The 18,089-nt window shown below is 52.7% G+C and overlaps 1 protein-coding gene across 2 annotated transcripts in view; it reads right to left on the reverse strand.

The window, feature by feature from the left end:
* TRPM1 (transient receptor potential cation channel subfamily M member 1) overlaps positions 1–16,623 on the reverse strand; it is a 68,702-nt gene extending 52,079 nt beyond the window's left edge. For both annotated transcript variants that reach the window (XM_045824979.1, XM_045824978.1), the window contains exon 1: positions 16,422–16,623. In XM_045824979.1, the coding sequence (XP_045680935.1) occupies positions 16,422–16,496 (75 nt within the window). In that variant the 5' untranslated portion in view covers positions 16,497–16,623. The remainder of the gene's footprint in view (positions 1–16,421) is intronic.
* Positions 16,624–18,089: the final 1,466 nt, after the last annotated feature.

Raw genomic sequence — 18,089 nt, forward strand, 5'->3', positions numbered from 1 at the left:
TGAAGTCAGGACCCATGAATCCACACTGATAGAAATCTATACATCGAAACACAGGCTGAACTCTTTCTCCCCAGGGGAAGTCAGCCACGGAATGCAGAAGGAATGATGAGAAAACCACTATTTGGCAACTGTGGAGAATCTTTCATGAACGCTGAAAGGAATGGGGGAAAGCCTGAAGGGTAAGAGTACACTCACCTGATCTCAGAGTCTCTCCCATAGACACTCAGTGATCCCAAAGGGGACATCAGCAGCTTGGCAGTGGAGCCTGCTGCTGAGCACTGCCTAAAACAACGTAAGCATCCCCAGGAACGGGATCAATGTTTACCATGAGCCTCCCAATAAAATGCCTTGGAGAAAAATGCCAAAAATGCAAGGTCTCAACCTGACCAGGAGGGCACCTCAGACAGTCCAAATGGAGGGGCATTCTACAAAAGAACGAATCTGTACCCTTCAAGAATGTTAAGGCCACGAATTCAAGACAAGACTGGGAATGGTTCCAGAACCTATAGAGATAGGACGGTGGAATGGCCGTCCATTTCTGGGCTCCACTGTCTGAGCCCTGCCTTTCCCTCCCCTTACCCAGCTCCTGCTCTAGGCCCCTCCCACTGCCCCCTTCTAGGTGCCTCCCTCTGCTCCTGCTCTAGGCCACGCCCTCTCTACCTGCCTCATTAGTCCTTCCTCTCAGGCCCCCTTTCATTAAGAAACCTGCAAGTGGGCACCTCCCAGGAAACCGTGTGGAAATGAGAAATGCTTGTCTGGCTCCCTGAGCAGCTGGACTCAGGTCCCACATCCTCAAAAGGGGGAAGCGCCACCTGTCCGACAGCATTTAACACGCTGAAGTGGGTGAAGAGCTTGGAAAACAGTGATGTGCCTCTCGCTTTATTAATGTCTATTCTGCCGCGGGCAGCTTTTAAATGCCACCGTCACAGACTGGCCCCGGTCTCCTTGTCCAGCATCTGAGACCCCTAGGGGGAGGGGCACTGGCTTCGCCTCTTGTCCCCCAAACCCGGAGCGGGGTTCACGGAGTGCCCAGCGCCAGCCCCTGCTGGTGGCCCCCCTGGCAAGTGCAGCAGCTGGTGGCTCCAGCCCCCTCCAGCCTCCCCCCGCCTTCTCTCTGCTTCTTCAAAAACCCATTATTTTTTTCTAATGAAAAAGCGAGCGTGTGACTAACACAATTTCCCTGGGGGAGAAAAGCACTTTGCTTTGGTATTAACGATTGATTTCTTAATTTTTTTTTTTATATTTCCTTAAGAGGAATATCCTCGGTTCAGAATTCCAAGTTACTGCTGAGTCTCCCAAGATGTTCTAGAATCTTCTGAGGATAGATAAGAGAGAGATAAATAAGAGGCACCCTTGTTTATACATCATGCCCTCACAGGGTTCCAGTCTCTGATCAAGTGTCCCCTCTTTAGGGTGGTTCTCACCCCCATCCTGGCTTCCTGTCCTTCACACACTTCATTCTACTGTCCCCCACTCCTCCCCCCTTCCTCCCACAAAAGCCACAGCAGCCCCGTTCAGTTCTCTGCTGTATCCCCAGTGTCTCCAGGGGTGCCTGGCAGAGAGGAGGGGGGCCCTGTATCCACAAAGACTCACTCATGGAATAAACGGCCTAACGGCAACATTGCCAAGACTGCTCAGCACTTATCAAACACGCCTACAGCCGCCTGTCCCTTGGCCCTGCACACAGAGCCGAAGGGAGGTCACCCAGTGGGCGGAGGAGCCTGGGGCTGGAATGTGGGATGCTGGCGAGGCCTGCACGCCACCCTCTGCGGGGACTTCGGGCCTTGTAACTGCAGGGGACTCCATGCACTTGTGAGGGGGGACAAAGCGGAAGCAGGCAGGGAGACGGGGCGTGTGGCCTGGGCGGAGATGTTGGAGGTGTGAGCTGGTGTGGCGGAGATGAGGTGGGGGAGCAGATGGGAGGGATTTGGTGGGGGCAGAGGGGCCGGCTGGGGACCTGATGCCCATGACGACGGAGCAAAGGGAGGACCCCAGTAATGACCCTTGGGTTTCTGGCTGGCGGAACTGGGTGGCTGGGGGCTGCAGTGGGTGGAGGTGGGGCAGCTCAGGACCAGGTGTCGGGAGGAAAGTCAGGCCCTCAGCAGTGGACAAGAGGCTGCAGGTAACTGCAGGAGGTACAGGTACAGCGGAAGCGCCTCATCGCAGCTAGTGGCACATGTTTGGGACTCAGTGTATAAGTAACATCTAAAGTCGTGAGAATCACCTTGGCCTGGTGGCTCAGTTGCTTGGACTCTTGTCCTGTGTACTAAGAGGTTATGGGTTCGATTCTCGGTCAGGGCACATACCTAGGTTGTGGGTTTGACCGGGGCATGTATGGGAGACAACTGATGTCTGTCTGTCTGTCTGTCTCTCTCTCCCCACCCCCACCTTAAAATCAATAGGATTGCTGATGAGAAACTACATAGAAAAAGAGAAAGGTGGCTGGGAACTGAGCCCCAAGGAGCAAAGGACAGCGTTGCGGAACAAAGGCTAGGAGGCAAGGACAGACAAAGACAGGGTCACGGGCACCTCCACGGCCCCTCTGCCCAGGACCGAGTGTCCGGGAGGGGCCACGCCAGGTTGTGGAGGGAGGTCAGAGGGCACTGCATTGAAAACCACGGGCACTGGGGCTGCCAGATGTTTTTTTACTTTTTTAAGAAAGGAAAAAAGAAGCATCTGCTTCAAACATAACCCGTTAACCTCTGTGCAGTCTGGGCGGCGGTCACCCACATGCTCCTTGCCCTGTTATTCCCCGGGGTTATTTTGTAGATTCAGAAGGAAGGGCCCCGGGCGGGGGTGGGGGTGGGCGGGGGTGGAGATAGCCAGCATCAAATCCTGGGAGAAGCGTCCTATGACTGAGACTCACGAGGAGTCAGGAGAACTTGGCCTTCTGGAAACTGTCCACACAGATTAGGGGTGGCCCTACCAGTAGGGGGTGCAGGAGGAAGGGGGTGCCGCAGGGAGTCAGCCTGTGGAAGGCCAGGGCTGGGATGCGGTGACAGGGAAGGGGGAGGGAAGAGAGGTGGGCGGGGCCCGGACGATGGGCGTGGCTTTGGGCCTGGGCAGTTGCCGCCCTGGGGAAGTGGCTTCCTAATGTAACAGCCGGTTCCCTGCTGGGCAAGTCTCTGTTTACTCAGTGGCCTTGTTTCTAGGGCCAAAATTAACAGCAAAGCCCACAGCGAAATGACTGTGGACCAGTTTAGCCAAAAGAAGCCACTTGTCTCATGCGTCTATTTCGAGCAGACGCCTCACCCCCATCATCCTGCGGTGGCAGGCGGCCCACACGGGGACTGGGTTTGACCCTGTCCTGAGAACCACTGGTGTTATTCACGAAGGCAGGGGTGTGGCCTGGAATCTTGGCCTCTGGCTTCTCTGGACCGCCCTGGGGACGGGGAACTCTGGCTGACGTCCCGCACAGCAGCAGGTGGCTGCAGGTGGGTCCCCACACACCTGGATCTTTCCTTGCCTGTCTGCTGGCCGCACCTGCGGGGGCTGGGGCGGCACCTGGCCGCTCACGTAACAAAAAGGACGGGGAGCCCCAGGCTGGGAATAGCGGTTCGGCTGCCCTTCACAATTACAAAAAAAAAAATCATATTTTTTTCTACATTTGTAGAAATAAAGTTGTGATGGATTGAGTGTCTGGGTCCCCCCAAATTCACATGTTGAAATCCTAACCCCCAATGTGAGGGTGTTACAGAACAGACCCAAGAAGGGTGTACGATATACTATTACGGAAAGGACCCCCCACTAGGTTCGCTATGCCAGCCGCCAAAGGAAAGTCCTCTCCCAATGCCAGAGATTTGTGAAAAGGAAAGAAAATATTTACTTAAAAGTATACAGACTTAGACTATTGACTTAATGTCTTCATTAAAATATTAAAGTCCTTTAGGACACCCACAGACACGCACAGTCCTTCCTTCTCCCTCTGCCCTACTCTGGGGCACCGTGTCTCAGGAAAAGAAGTAGAAGTCCGTGATTCAGGCTCCCGGAACCATCGCTGCCACGATCTCCAGTTAATCCAAAGCCATGTGGCACCTTCTTATGGCCCACCAGCAGGAGTCCTTTCATCCCTTTTCTTCCAGGGAAAGTCTCTCCTGCTTCCTAAGCCACATGACAAAAGGGAGCACCCCAAAGCCATGTGGTCCTCAGTCTCCCAAAGGGACTCCCCAGGGAGTCCCCTCACCCCCTCCACCACACGCTGGCACCGGAAGGAAGTGGCCACATGTGAACCAGGAAGCTGCTGTCACCAGACACCAAACGTCCCAGCTCCTCGATCTTGGACTTCCAGCTTCCAGAATAGTGAGAAATAAATTTGTTCAGCCCTAGCTGGTATAGCTCAATGGACTGAGTGCAGGCCTGCGAACCAGAGGGTCGCCAGTTTGATTCCTAGTCAGGGCACATGTCCCCAGCGCCAGGGTTATGGGCCAGGTCCCCTGTAGGGGGCGTGCGAGAGGCAACCACACATTGATGTTTCTCTCCCTCTCTCCTTCCCTTCCCCTCCCTTTAAAAATAAATAAAATCTTTATTTTAAAAAGTGTGTTGTTCATAGATCACCCAGGCTACACTATTCTCTTAACAGCAGCCCAAACGGACTGAGATAAAGGCCTTTCAGAATTCAGTACATGCATTTCGCCAGAATTATCTGGGTTTTGTTGTTAAAACTGCACACGGGCCTACTTGTTTGGGGGCTGATCTTTCTCGATGCAGTCAAACCACCTAAGAGAATGTCTTAATTCAAGGTGGCACTACTGCTCAGTGCTGGGGCCTGCCAGGATGACCTCTGACCTCCCCGTGAGTGAGGGGCTGCTGACCTTTGGGTAGAATGCAGGGTGGTGATTAGCCCCAAGCAAGGGCTAAGAGCCAATTAGAAGAGGAAAAGAGGCGAAACAAAAAAAAGCAGGACGGCCACTTCAGAGCCATCCAGATACTATACTATTTAATTATACAGCTCAGCCAGCCTCCCAAATAGTGGGCGGGGCTGAGGCTACTGCGTGTTCGATATTTGCTCCTTGAATTTTTTTTTTTTTTTTTACCATTGAGAGGCAAGAACTCCAGGGCCCACACATGAAATAGGCCAGTCATAAAAGGACAAATCGCATCTGAGGCCACACACCTGAGGTTCACCAAGGAGGGGAAAGACGTATATACGTTGAAAACTGCAAAACTGTGATGTTTGCTGGGGCCACCCACCCACCTTCGGGAGGGCAGTGGGGCAAACCCAGGTGTATGACGAAGCTCAGCAGGATGCAGGTGGCCCTCACCTGCCTGCCGATCCGTCCACCGGAAGGAGGGGCTGCAACCGCCACCAAGCCAGCCACACGTTCTTTTATTTAAGGGCCAAGGACAGCCCTGGCTGAGTTAGAACATTGCCCCAACATGCCATGGTTGCTGGTTTGATTCCCGGTCAGGGCACATGCAAGAATCAGCCAATGAGTGAGTACGAAGGTGGATCAACAAATCTCTCTCCCTCTCTTGAAGCAATTTAAACACACACATAAGGACGGCATCTAACACAATCCTTCGATTTCACGTCGAAGGAGCCCAGATCTAAATCAAACCCCAAGGCTAGTTGGTGGCCCGCTTGGCTGAGACTCGGCTGCCTTTGTCCCGCCCTCCCAGCTGCTCGTCTTTGGAGGCGGTTGGGCACTTCCACTCCCACCCATCTGTCTGCAAATTCTTTTCCACTTACAGGCAACGCATGGAGGCCTGTTGCTGTATATTTTGAACTAAGTGAAAAAGTGGAAACCTCCCATTTGTCTACATGGGGGGGGGGTGATGGACTGGTTGAAACAATTACGATGTAGCAAATCCCCCGGCTCTGCAGCTATTTAAAAGACTAAAATAGAACTACAGCTTCAAAAGGGTGACTACGTCTATTATTAGTTGAAAAAAATGACTTGTAGTGAGATGTTTCTGCATGACCCGGCTTTACAAGAGCAAACCTTGATATGCGCAGGCCTGGAATGTGCTGGCTAACATGGGTCTTTCGAGGCCCTGACGTGGGGCCAGCCGGAGCGCACCTGCTCTGGGAGCGTAAGGCTAAGCCGGAAAACTGCTTCTTGCCCTAACAAAGACTTCAGAAAACCGCATTTGGGCCCTGGCTGGCGTGGCTCAAATGCCATCCCAAAGCTAAGAGGTTATGGGTTCAATCCCCAGTCGGGGCTCACACCAGAGGCGAAGGATGGAAGCTACTCTCTCTCACCAATGTTTCTCCCTCTTCCTCTCTCTCTAGAGGCAATGAAAAAATGTCCTCGTGTGAAGATTAAGAAAAAAAAAAACCGCATTTGGCAGGGTTTGGAAGACTTACTATAAAAAAAGCACATGAAATATCTCATTACTTAGTTTTTTACATTGAGTGCATGTTGAAATATTTTTAAAATACCAAATTAAGTTATAGAATTGATTTCACTTACCTGCATTTACTGTTTTTTAAAGATTTTATTTATTTATTTTTAGAGAGAGAGTAAGGATGGAGAAAGAGGGAGAAACATCAATGTGTGGTTGCCTCTTGTGTGCCCCCTACTGGGGACCTCGTCCACAACCCAGGCATGTACCCTGGCTGGGACTCGAACCTGTGTTTGGTTCGCAAGTCCGCACTCAATCCACTAAGCCACACCAGCTGGGGCTCTTCATCTACTTTCCTGGATGCAGCTAGCTCTGCCGCGAGAAATGGAGTCTGCGGTGCCCGTGGAGAGAGGCCGCTTGCCAGTTCAGCCTTACCTTTTACCTTGGGCCATATCAAGCATAATCAGCCCTTGGAGAACAAGAATACAGGGCGTGCTGTCCTCGCCATGTTTAGGGGGGGACACACCAAGTGGGGTGAGAGCCAGAAGCAGGGCGGAGGCAGGGAGGAGAGACACGCAGCATCAAGAAGACCGGAGCTGTGCGGACGGAGAGCTCGGTGGGCTGCAGTTAGCTTATTTCCTTAGCATTGTAAAGGCATTTTCCCCCAACTGGATATCAATGGAAGACACGGTTTCTAGGAAACAGCAGGATAAATTCCAGCTGGTGCTGTCGACAGCAGCCTATGCGTGTAGGTTGGGGTTCCATGGACCAAAGCGTAATATCAGAGCTGGGAAAAGAGGGACCTTGCGGGTGGCCACCGCTCAGATCCCTCCGCACAGCAACGCGACTGGCTACAACGGTCTACGTATTAAGTCACTGAACGCTATTCACGTCCAGGGCATGAAAGGCATTGGGAGGTGGGGACTGGATCCCTTATTCCCCTGGGTGAAGCCTTCTACTCTCCCAGGTCCAGAATTCTCTCATTCTCTCTCTCTCTCTCTCTCTCATTCTCTCTCTCTCTCTCTCTCATTCTCTCTCTCTCTCTCTCTCTCTCTCTCTCTCTCACACACACACACATTATAGAACATCTTGAAAACATTTTCAACCAAACCACCAGAGAATTTTCTAAAAATATCTAATACCCCCAGAGGATTATAAATTAATAGAAAGCGTGCTTTGTGTTCACTGGGTGCAGTAGGAAGACGACTAGCCACGGAAAACGCCCCCATGTCTTTCCGTCGCTGGTCCGGATTCACTTCGCAAAGCAAAGAAATGAGGCTGCAAAGAGCCAGACCCAACCAAATGCTACACTTGTCCCAGCAACGGATCGATAACACCTTTAACATTGTCTGCTGCTACCAATGTTCTGGGGTCTAAAATACACCGCAGGGAGTGGTTGATTAGTGCTACAAATACCACTGCAAATGCTGTGAATTAAAACTGCTGTTGCCCTGGCCGAGTAGCTCAGTGGGTTAGAGCATCGACCTGATACACCAAGGTTGTGGGTTCGAGTTCCGGTCAGGACACATACAGGACTCAACCAAGGAATGCATCAGTAAGTGGAACAACACACCGATGTTTCTCTCTCTCTCCCTCCCTCTTCCTTTCTCTCTAAAACCAACAAATAAAAAAGTTAAAACTGCTGTTAGTTTGCAAAATGTTATTTGGTGAACATTCCAGAAGATTATCCTCCCATAAAAATCAAACCCGTATTATTTAAGTCTGCCCCCAGAATGGCTGGTCCCCTTGCCCTAATTCCTCCCTAAGTCTGTCACTCAGAAAGAGCAAATTTGTCTCGTCTTCTCCCCACCGTACCCTCCTTCATTCCTGTCTCTGCTCCCGGTCAACCCTGAACAATTCCTGTAAATATTTTCTTTCTCCCCCACCCCTGCTATTTCTGCTAACTTTTTTTTGCGTAAGGTTTAGAGAAAAGATATAATTTCTGGTAACAAAAAGAAAATGTGCTGGTTATAGAAAATTATTCAAGTGAAAGGAGAGGAGGAAGAAGAAGAAGAAGGAGAAGAATCCTCAGAAATTAGCCTAAAACAGTAACGGGTAGCATTCCAAAGTATTTTAGGCTTTGGTCTAGGACTAGACTGCGTGTGTGAGATGAAAAATATGGCCTCCTGCGCATTGCTGGTATATAGTCTCTGCCTTTATAAAAGTCACACATTATAGTTTGTCCTGCGGCTGGCCAGCAGTCTACCCAGCCAGGACTCCACATTGGTCGCTCGCACAGTGCCCTGCATCTCCCAGCAGTAAACAGCCTGGGTGACGCTCGGCCTACCACGGACCCCGAGACATGGAATTTCCTGACTTTGGCATGTATTCCTGAACTGCCTTCTGAAAACCAGTCCCCTCTCCCACTGGCAGTGACAGGGAAACTGGACTTCCCTTCATGACCCGGTGTGGCATAACCTGTCTTTTTCTTTTTGTTTAAATCTTCACCTGAGGATATGTTTATTGATTTTAGAGAGAGAGGAAGGGCAAGAGAGGGGGGAGAGGGACATCAATAGGTTGCCTCCTGGACATGCCCTGATCAGGGACCAAACCCACAACCCAAGCATGTGTCCAGACTGGGGATGGAACCAGTGACTTTCCCATGCCCAGGATGATGCTCCAACCAGCTGAACCACCAGCCAGGCCTCCCTGAGTTTTTTTTTTTTATCCTCCCCCAAAGACATTTTTTATTGCTTCCAGAGAGTGAGGAAGGGAGAGAGAGAGAAACAGTGATTGGTGGCCTCTATAGGCACCTAGGCCAGGGATCGAACCTGCAGCCTTTCGGTTACAGGACGATGCTTCAGCCAACAGAGCCACATTGGCCGGGGTCCTCAGGTTTTAATTCGTAGTTAAAAAGGAACAGCTGGTCAAGACAGACAGGTATGAACGCCTCCCTCACTAAGGACTTCTGAGTTTTCTAGGCTTCTCAGGCACTCACGCCACCCAGGGAGCAAAGGCACGGAGGGAGACGCTGAGGAACACAGGCCAGGGGGCCAGGCCCTGCAGCCGGGCAGTTAGGAGCCCCGAGGGAGCCTCAGCTTACTGGAGCCCAGCAGCGGCCCAGCTCCCAGAGCGTGTCCCCTTGGGAAATCGTCCTGGTGTCCTCTTGGCTGTGCATGGACCCACTGGCCAGCCCCAGAGGGCCCTGTCCAGCCGGCCTGAGCAGGTGAGGAGCCAAAGGCCCCAGTCTGCAGAGCCACACCTGAGCTTACCTGCCACGGTGGTGGAGCTTGGAGGGTGCAGCGTGGCCTCCTCCTTGGCTTGAGCAGGAAGCTGGTCAGGGAGGCCCTTCTCCTTAAGAGGACTCCACGTGTGTAGCATGTGAGAGCCTGTGCCCGGCCCTCATGATCCTGGTGAGGGCATGGCCCCGTGACCCGCCTCCCAGGCCACAGAAGGAAAGCCAGGGCCCTCACGTGGCATCCCGTGAAAGCTGCCTTGGGATCTGAGGGAGAAGGGGGAGCTGGGACTTCGCCTTTGAAGTGACCTGCCCCCTCCTCCTTTCCCCTGCTGGAAATGTCAGCGCGGTTTGCATAATTGAGACAATTGAACATAATCCGTCCTTCAGAAGCCCCTATTCAGGGAGGGAAGGCCAAAGTCTTGATAGTAATCTCCACTGATCCTTTTCCAAGGCGCCCGAGGCTGGGCCAGAGGGCAAGGTGGAGAGCGAATGAATGCCTTGTGAGTCCCACCTGACTCTTGATTCCCGCCTCTGGGTGCTTTGAACTCCTACTGCCCCCGCTCCTCCAGCAAGCAGCCTGAGGGACCCACAGCCACCACCCACCCCCGCCCCGCCTCCCGTGCTGGTCGCTCAGTGTAGCAATACACACGGTCATTCTGGTTCTCAGTGAGTAGCAGGAGAGAACCCCCCCAACTCTGAAATTCTCTTCTGTATGACGCTCTGTGCAGGGGTGGTCAGGTCTCCCTACACCAAAACTTGGCAGGTTTGATTCCCAGTCAGGGCGTGTACGGGAGGCAACTGATCAAAGTTTCTCTCTCACATGGATGTCTGTGTCTCTCGCTCCCTCCCTTCCTCTCTCTCTAAATTCAATGAACACATCCTTCTTCGTGTATGAGCTGGCATTCACCTATAAAGTGCAACTTCGCTTTATAAAGTGGTTCCCTTGCCTCGTTACATGTCATCCCAAGGCAGTTCCTGCATTTCTGGGTTTCTGAGTGGCAGTGTGGATTCATGGGCTGACACACACGTGATGCCTTTCCATCCAAGGCAGTGATTTTTCTCACTGTTGCCCAAAGTGCCCCAAATAGCATCCTCCTGACACGCCACCAGGTATCTCAGCACTGCCTTGCTGTCTGCCACGAAAGGATGTTTTGAGTTTCTCTGGTACATTTCTTGCCCTAGACCTGGATATTTCTCAGCCATTTCTCCAAGGAGCCTGGGTTCCTGTGGGTGGGCAACAGTCTTTAGAACTAGTACCTGGGTCTGGCTGGTGTGGCTTAGTGGACTGAGAGTAGGCCTGTGAACCAAAGGGTCGCTGGTTCGATTCCCCGTCAAGGCATGTGCCTGGGTTGCAGGTCAGGTGCCCGGTGGGGGGCTCATTAGAAGCAACCACACATGGATGTTTCTCTCCCTTTCTTTCTCTCCCCTCTCCTCTCTCTACAAATAAATAAATAAAATCTTTAAAAAAGGAAAAAAAGAAGAAACCAGTATCTGCTTCTGAATGGAATTGCTTCTGAATGGAATTGTTTTCAGGCCTTTGCAGGGGGCAAAACTATGTGATTATGTATCTGCATGTGCACATACATAATAACACAGTAATCATATATAATATAATAATATATAACATATACAGGACAACTCATCATGATCAGTTTATACTGATCATTCCAATTCCAATTTAGAACCACAGCAAACTGCATACATTTGAAAACAAAGTGGCATTGACTTAGGAATGACTCAATTTCCAGGATCTCTGAAACAAAGAGGTGGAGGATGTAGATTAAAAAGACTTTCTTGGTGCCCTGGTCGGGTGGGTGGCTTGTTTGGATGGAGCGTTGTTCTGTGCATCAAAAAAAGGTTGTGGCTTCAGGGTGCAAAGAGGAGGCAACCAGTTGATGTCTCTCTCTCTCTCTCTCTCTCTCTCTCTCCCCCTGCATCTCACCCCCTGCCTCCCCCTCCCTCCCTTACCCCTTCTCTCTCTATAAAATCAATAAACATGTCCTTGGGTAAGGATTTAAATATATATATATATGTAAATTAAACTCTTATTTCATTAAACAATGCCTTCACAAATGAAGAAGGCCAGAGAGGAATTTAAAATCTTTGGTCTAGCGGTCAAAGATAATCATAAAAATGAAAAAATGGAAAAGTAGATGAGGCAGACACCTACGAGTCTATCGGTGCCTTCACTCACCTCAGACTCAGCCTCTATTTCTCTGTAATTCCCTCCCTTAGTGACAGAAAAACAAAGTAGGTATTTTCACGGGGCGCCAGTAGCATGCTCAGCCATTTGGAATGCAGGCGTGGGAAACTCTCTCCTCCGCCTGAAAGCTAGAGGGAGTGCCTGGTGACTGTCAGGGGCCAAGGTGGCCAAACATCATTCCCATCATTCCCTTGGTGGCTCTCCCATGGGTGCCCAGCCCCGCCCATGATTTCATATTGGCAGCAGCCTTTGGCGAAGGAAAAGGGGCTCTGTGATAAACCCCACCAGCCCGGTGAGGGAAAGTAACCCCCCCAGGGTGATCTGATCAAAAATTCTTAACTGGGCAGGTAACTTGTGGGTGGTCATGCCCCAGGCGTAGAACTTCTACAGTGAAAAGTTTCTCTAGGCCTTAAGCAAGCCTTATCTGCTGACTCAGTGCAAATACGCTAAGGCACCTTTGTTAAAGCTCCCTCAAGGGAGCTCGTGACCTTGGTGATCTTGTAAACTGCAGGCGTAGAGATTCCCCCCACCCCACCCTTTCTTCCTCCTTTGTATCTCTTCCTGAATTCTCTCCTTAATTTCAAAAGCATACAAGAAAGCAAAACACAGCCATTCTCTGGAGCATTTGAAATCTCGCTTCCTGGCATGGCACCAGCCGGGCACCAGTAAACCCTCGTGAAAATTCTCTGTAGGTTTAGACGTTCTTACATCAGCATTTCCACACTGCCCTGTTCCACTGCACAAGGCCGCAGGCTGGCCGGAGTGGGAGCTAGTAACGTGGCTCATCGCTGGTCATCGTGGAGGGTTCGGGCTCCGCAGGGCCTTATGTTGCAATGTTGGCAGATGACTCGGGCTAGGATAACAAGCACATGGGAGAAAAAAACCCTGCCAAACATGGAATGTTTTTCAGTTTCCAGAATAATCTCTGCAATGAAAATAGAACCAGTGACTTTGCGATGGAAACGATCAGTTGTGTGAAAACTTTGTAGGAGTCCTGCCGCAGTATGAATGTCAAGAACTGGTTGCCTTGGCCCAGTAGTTCAGTTGGCTAGGGCATCGTCCCGATGCACCAAGGTTGCAAGGTTATGGGTTCGATCCCGGGTCAGGGCACATGCAAGAATCAACCAATGAATACATCAATAAGTAAAACAACAAATCAATGTTTCTCTTTCTCTCTCAAAATCTCTTTAAAAAAAGAAAAAAGAAGAAAAAAAAAAACTGATGTGGCAAGTCTGTCCAAAGGAGGGCAGTAGCCTGCTCTGCTGAAGCTTCTGGAAGTTCCAAGGAGAAAGCATTATCAGAGCTGGTTTTTCTTCTCACCAAATTCCTGACATCTCGTTAATTTGCTCATAAGAAGCCTCAGTGAGTCACTGCGCTGGAATCCACAAAAGTCTGAACGTGACATTCTGCCCTCTGGTGGGACCGAGCAGGGGACTTCCAAATTCCAAACCCTGTGGTAATGCTTCTTCAATCTTAATTCTGGATGGATGGCCAGTCTCCCAAAATGTGGGTCCAATTACATAAAAGTCAACTTGACCTTTTCTTCCTTTAAGCTGTCTGTGTTCTTGAGCCCTGGCGTGTGTGGCTCAGTGGGTTGGAGCGATATGGTCGGTACAATCGAAAGATCGTGGGTTTGATTCCCGGTCAGGGCACGTGCCTGGCTTGCGGGTTCAGTTTCCAGTTGGGGGTGTGCTGCTTTGGGCCAGGAGGTCACCTCTGCACTGTGGACTGAGGTGGAGCGCTGGCGGGGGTGGGGTGGGGGGAGGGAATCTGGTCCAGAGGCACTGCCCAGGGGATAAGCCGGCCTACAAGGGGAAAGAGAGCCTATCGCAAGAACTATTAGTACGATTGTCATATCCTGTGCTTTTACTCTTCAGCTGTGTCCAAGTAACAGGTTCTGGGGACTGTGGCTCTCTCCGCTTTGTGTTATCCCGCAAAAGGACCCCATAGGCCTCGCTCTGGGCTTGCTCTGCCGGCAGCCCACCTAGCGCGCCCGGAGTCCAGCCGGCTCAGCTCTCTGCTGCCCCCGCCTGGCCGCTCCAGAACCCACCTGCCCTCCAGAGGTTTGTCAACTTCTTAAAAAACCACAGCAAGGTTATTCGACTGTTTTGGACCTCCACAAATGGCAGTTTTTGAATGGTTCAACCTAACAGGTCAGCAGTGTCTTTTGTTAGGAGCATAAGGACAAAAAGGAATAAAAGACGTGTGTGAAGGAGAGTAGCAACTGAGCCCACAGAGAAAAGTGGCAGAAAACTCAGGGTGTCTGGTGTTGCCTGGAGGGGGAAGGGGAGGGAGAGAGGGTGGGCCCAGGGGAGGTGAGTGTGTGTGTGTGTGTGTGTGTATGTGTGTCAGGGAGAGGACACTCGGGGGCCCCAGTGACTTTCACACCCCAACCCCAGGCTCGGCCCATCTCTGTCCTGTCCTCCTGCCTGGACTCCCCAGGAGTTTAGTCCATCTCGTTAATACTCACCCTACACTCTAAAATGATGGCCCGTCCCCAAAATGTAAATTGCTAAAATGCCTCTCCGATCCCAGCATAACCCAAAGCGATGGCAGGCTTACCCTTGGCAGGCTTAGCGCTCCAGCCTGCTCTCCCGGGTTCCAGGGTTTATCCACAGGCATTAATCACATGAAAGCAGATATTAAGGAGCATTAGCCCCGCCAGCTGCCTCCCCACATCGCGGGCCATCGCGTGGATTACCCCGGACAGCGCCCTCACCCCCTGCCCGGGACTGCGCGGCGTGGTGCAGCCGGGGTGCGGGCGGCTCGGCTGAGCAGCCCTAGCAGGCAGGCGACTTCTCTGCTCAGCCTTGCTGATCTGCTCTTCCGTGCCATCTGGCACCTGCCCAGTCCGCCCATTTCTCTTACTTGCTGCTCAGAGCGCCCTAATCCTGCCTGAGTGGTCCGTGGTTACTCAGCAAAATGAACACCCACCTCCCCGCCCCCCCAAACCTCCAGCCATGCCCCTTTGCTAGTAGCCATGATCCCCGATAATTGCAAAGCACGTTTACTTCAGAGGGCCTGGCCGGTGGCGGTTACAGCGCCCCTCCCGGCTGCAGACTTCCCAGCGTCTGCCAGGGGCCAGCGAACCCGAGTGCAGGTGCATCGCGCTGGTTTTGTTATCGATCCTACTCAGATAGTCTCCAACCACCAGGGTGTAGGAGACCGTGGGAATCAGGCTGCGATATGGAAAATGAACAAAGATGACACCAGCGAGTGCCCCGTGCAGGCCCAGCCTGTCCCAGGCCTCGTCTCCATCCCAGCTCGCCCCTGGGACCGCGGCATCACTCATGCATTCTTCCGTGCTAGCAGACAGAAGCGGACCAAACCCTGGTCCCTGGGGCTGTCGGTCTAGGGGCACTGAGGATGAATAAACAGGCAGATTCATCGTATAAAGTGGTGATCTCTGCAATGAGGAAGTAAAGAAGAAAGGGCCAGTGGGAGGGGCTTGTTTCAGATGGGCGTGGCCCGAGTGAGGGAGGCAGGGAGCCGCGTGGCTGTCTGGGAAGAGCGAAGGCAGGGGACCCTGTGGCTCTGTGTTGAGCAACCCCTCATGGGCAGGGCAGGCCCCCCTGAGTTCAGCAGTTCCGTCCTTTCAGAATCTCAGTTTCCTCACGTGAAGGGCTTGGGGTGGTTCTGAGAACCGTAAACTGTCTAGGCCCCAAACACAGAGAAAGATTGGGATCTCATCTTTGGAAGCAAACAGCGAGAAAACCCTAGGTAGGCACACGCATTCTATACACACACGCAGAGTGCGGGGCACGTGGCCGCACGTCAGCCCTCTGTCTGCAGCCCGGATGAATGGCCGGCCCTGCGCTGCTACCCGGCTGGGTCCGCGGCGGCCACAGCACTGCCCGGCATAACGTGGGGGGTCGGTGCGTGCCTGGGGGACAGATGCATCCCCTCTGTCCTCACAAGGCCGGTTCCTGCTCCCGATCCTGCGCCACCTCCTACACGCAGTGGGAGGAGCAGAGACGCCCCACAGAGCCCAGGAGGCTCACTCAGCGAGGGGGTGTCCAGAGGCCCCCTGTGACTCAGCCTCACACCTCACCCCCCAACCGAGCAGCGGTCATGGCAGAAGGGTGAGGCCTGTCCAGACTCCCTGTGCTCAGAGAGTCATAAACCGCAGCATCGGGAACAGCAAGCGTAGGCTTCAAATCAGCTCACGTTTTTGCAAGACCCTGTCGGGGGTTTGTGGGGGAGGGGGCGGGGCCGTCAGGGCGCCTTCCCCACAATTGGCTCTGAGTCTTAGCAGCAGCCACCTGACCTTCCACAGGTGCTCCGAGGTGGTTCAGATCCTCACCGAGGGTCTTGCAAAGAAAACCCACGTGGTGCTCCCCCAAACACCTGAGAGAGAAGGAAGAGTGAGCCAAGGGCCGGGTGGCAGACAGCTAAGGGGGCCGAATCATCAAGCGCCAAAGCCCAGAACTTCTGGGGGTGGGTGTGCCGCGTGGTCAGAGGATCTGACCAGCTCAGGCCCCCGAACGCGGCCGGTGTGGGCCATGAGCTTTGTCTGTGAAGGTGGCCGCAGGCAGGCGGTGACCAGGGCTGCTCACAACGGCAGGAAAGGGGGGCCATCTCCCAAGAAGGGGCCGGGAAGCCACCGCTCTGAAAGAAAAACACCCCACCCCCACCCCCACAGTCTGCAGAGGTCGGGAGTCCACGGTGGGCACTCCCGCTCGCTAGCACTGGAGACCAGAGTCCCTCTGTTCTTCTGTCCCTGCGCCCACAGGCCGCCCAGCAAAGCTCACTCACCTTCTGCGACCCGGACGTGGAGCTCTTGAGCGAGCCCCGCTTGAAGGAGCTGCTCATTTTCCGCTGGGGACCCATGACCCGGCCTCCTGCGCCCCTGGGTGGGGAGAAACAGAGCCCCCCCCCCAGGGGCAGCCCCCTGGGCCGGGTGAGCCTGGGGCAGGGAGCCTGGGACAGGGCCCAGGAGGAGCTGGGCTGACCTCCGGGGCCCAGCTCCCACTGCTCACCCGGCTCCCGGTCCTTCTATAACATCTGTAATCAGCCTTAATCCCTCCAGCCCCCGGAGGTTTATAGGGGGCAGATTTAGCAAATGGAGATTGAAGGTAAATCTACTTTGAGAAAGTGGTGGCTGCCCAGGGTGGTCGAGTGGGAGGATTTGGGTCTTGACAGAGGCACCTCTCTGGGGCAGACAGCCCTCATGGTGGGCCTCTGAGCCCCCTGGTGCCCGCTGCTAGGGAGTCTCCTGAAACATGCTTTTGAAGAGTAGGCTCTCTGAGAGTGGGCATATATATATATTTTACACATTGTTTTTTAGAGAGAGGGGAAGAGAGGGGGAAAGAGATGGTGAGAAACATCAGTATGAGAGAAGAAACATCGATCAGTTGCCTCTCCCATGCTCCCAACCCAGGCATGAGCCCTGACCGGGAATTGAACCAGCCACCGTTTGGTTTGCAGGGTGGCACCCAACCCACTGAGCCACACCAGTCAGGGCCATATATATATAATATTTTTTTAATAAAAATAAAATTTTTATTTTATAAATAAAGCATGGCTGCCAAGGTTCCCAGAGCTGTGTGAGAGGACCCCATTCTGGGCATTTCACCTCTGTCTGTGCCCTGTTTTCAGAAGGGACCCTTTTCCTTAGTTGTGCCTGGTGTCCCAACACCCAGAGGCCTCATAATTTGACCTCTCTGCACGACACACTTTGCACTCCTCCAGGACAGGTGAGGGAAGTCACCTGGTGGTGAAGATCATGCTCTGGAGATTCAACTAACGGCTTCTTAGGCTGACTTGCAACTATTTCTGCTTTCATATTTTCCCAGGGCTTTCAATGTCTCCAAAGAGTAGACTTCTCTGGGGTCAGCAGGGGCAGTTCAGCTTGGTGTCGCTAGCCTCCTGCTGAAGGAAGTTAGGCTTCAGCTCTCCCTGCTCTGCTGAGTCAAGGCCAAGGTCAAGGTAAAGGTCTATCGGATATAAAGAGTTCGGTGATCGATCAGCCATGTCTGCCCTCGGGAGGGTGTGTTGCTCGGCTGTGGGTTCGTCATGTCTGGCATCCATAGGAGGCCCTCACCCCTGATTTTCACTAAAGATGCTGATTTGGCCCCTGATGCGCCTGCCTCACCTCTTCCTCTCTGTGTCCTTCTCTCTGTCTGTTGTTTTCTCTTTCTGCATCTCTGTCTCTCTCCTTCTTTCTCTCTCTTTCCGTCTGCCCCTTACAAGTGGACACATTGGTCATCAGGATGCAGAAAGTCATTGCTGGTTTGGGACCAATGATGAAAGAAAAGCCAAAAGTGGCAGCACCCAGAGAAAGGTCAAGGTCCAGGGGGGAGTTCTGCAGGAAAGTTCTTCCTCAGGCTGGGAGCAGGCTGCTTCTAACAGCAAATGGCCTGGGAGCCTCTTGCAAAAAAGGGACCGTGACATCTCCAGGTCACCAAATATGCCATTAGAAAT

The sequence above is a fragment of the Phyllostomus hastatus genome, unplaced genomic scaffold (genome assembly GCF_019186645.2).
Source record: "Phyllostomus hastatus isolate PE091 unplaced genomic scaffold, TTU_PhHast_1.1 phas_scaffold_555, whole genome shotgun sequence".
In the NCBI taxonomy this organism is placed as follows: Eukaryota; Metazoa; Chordata; class Mammalia; order Chiroptera; family Phyllostomidae; genus Phyllostomus; species Phyllostomus hastatus.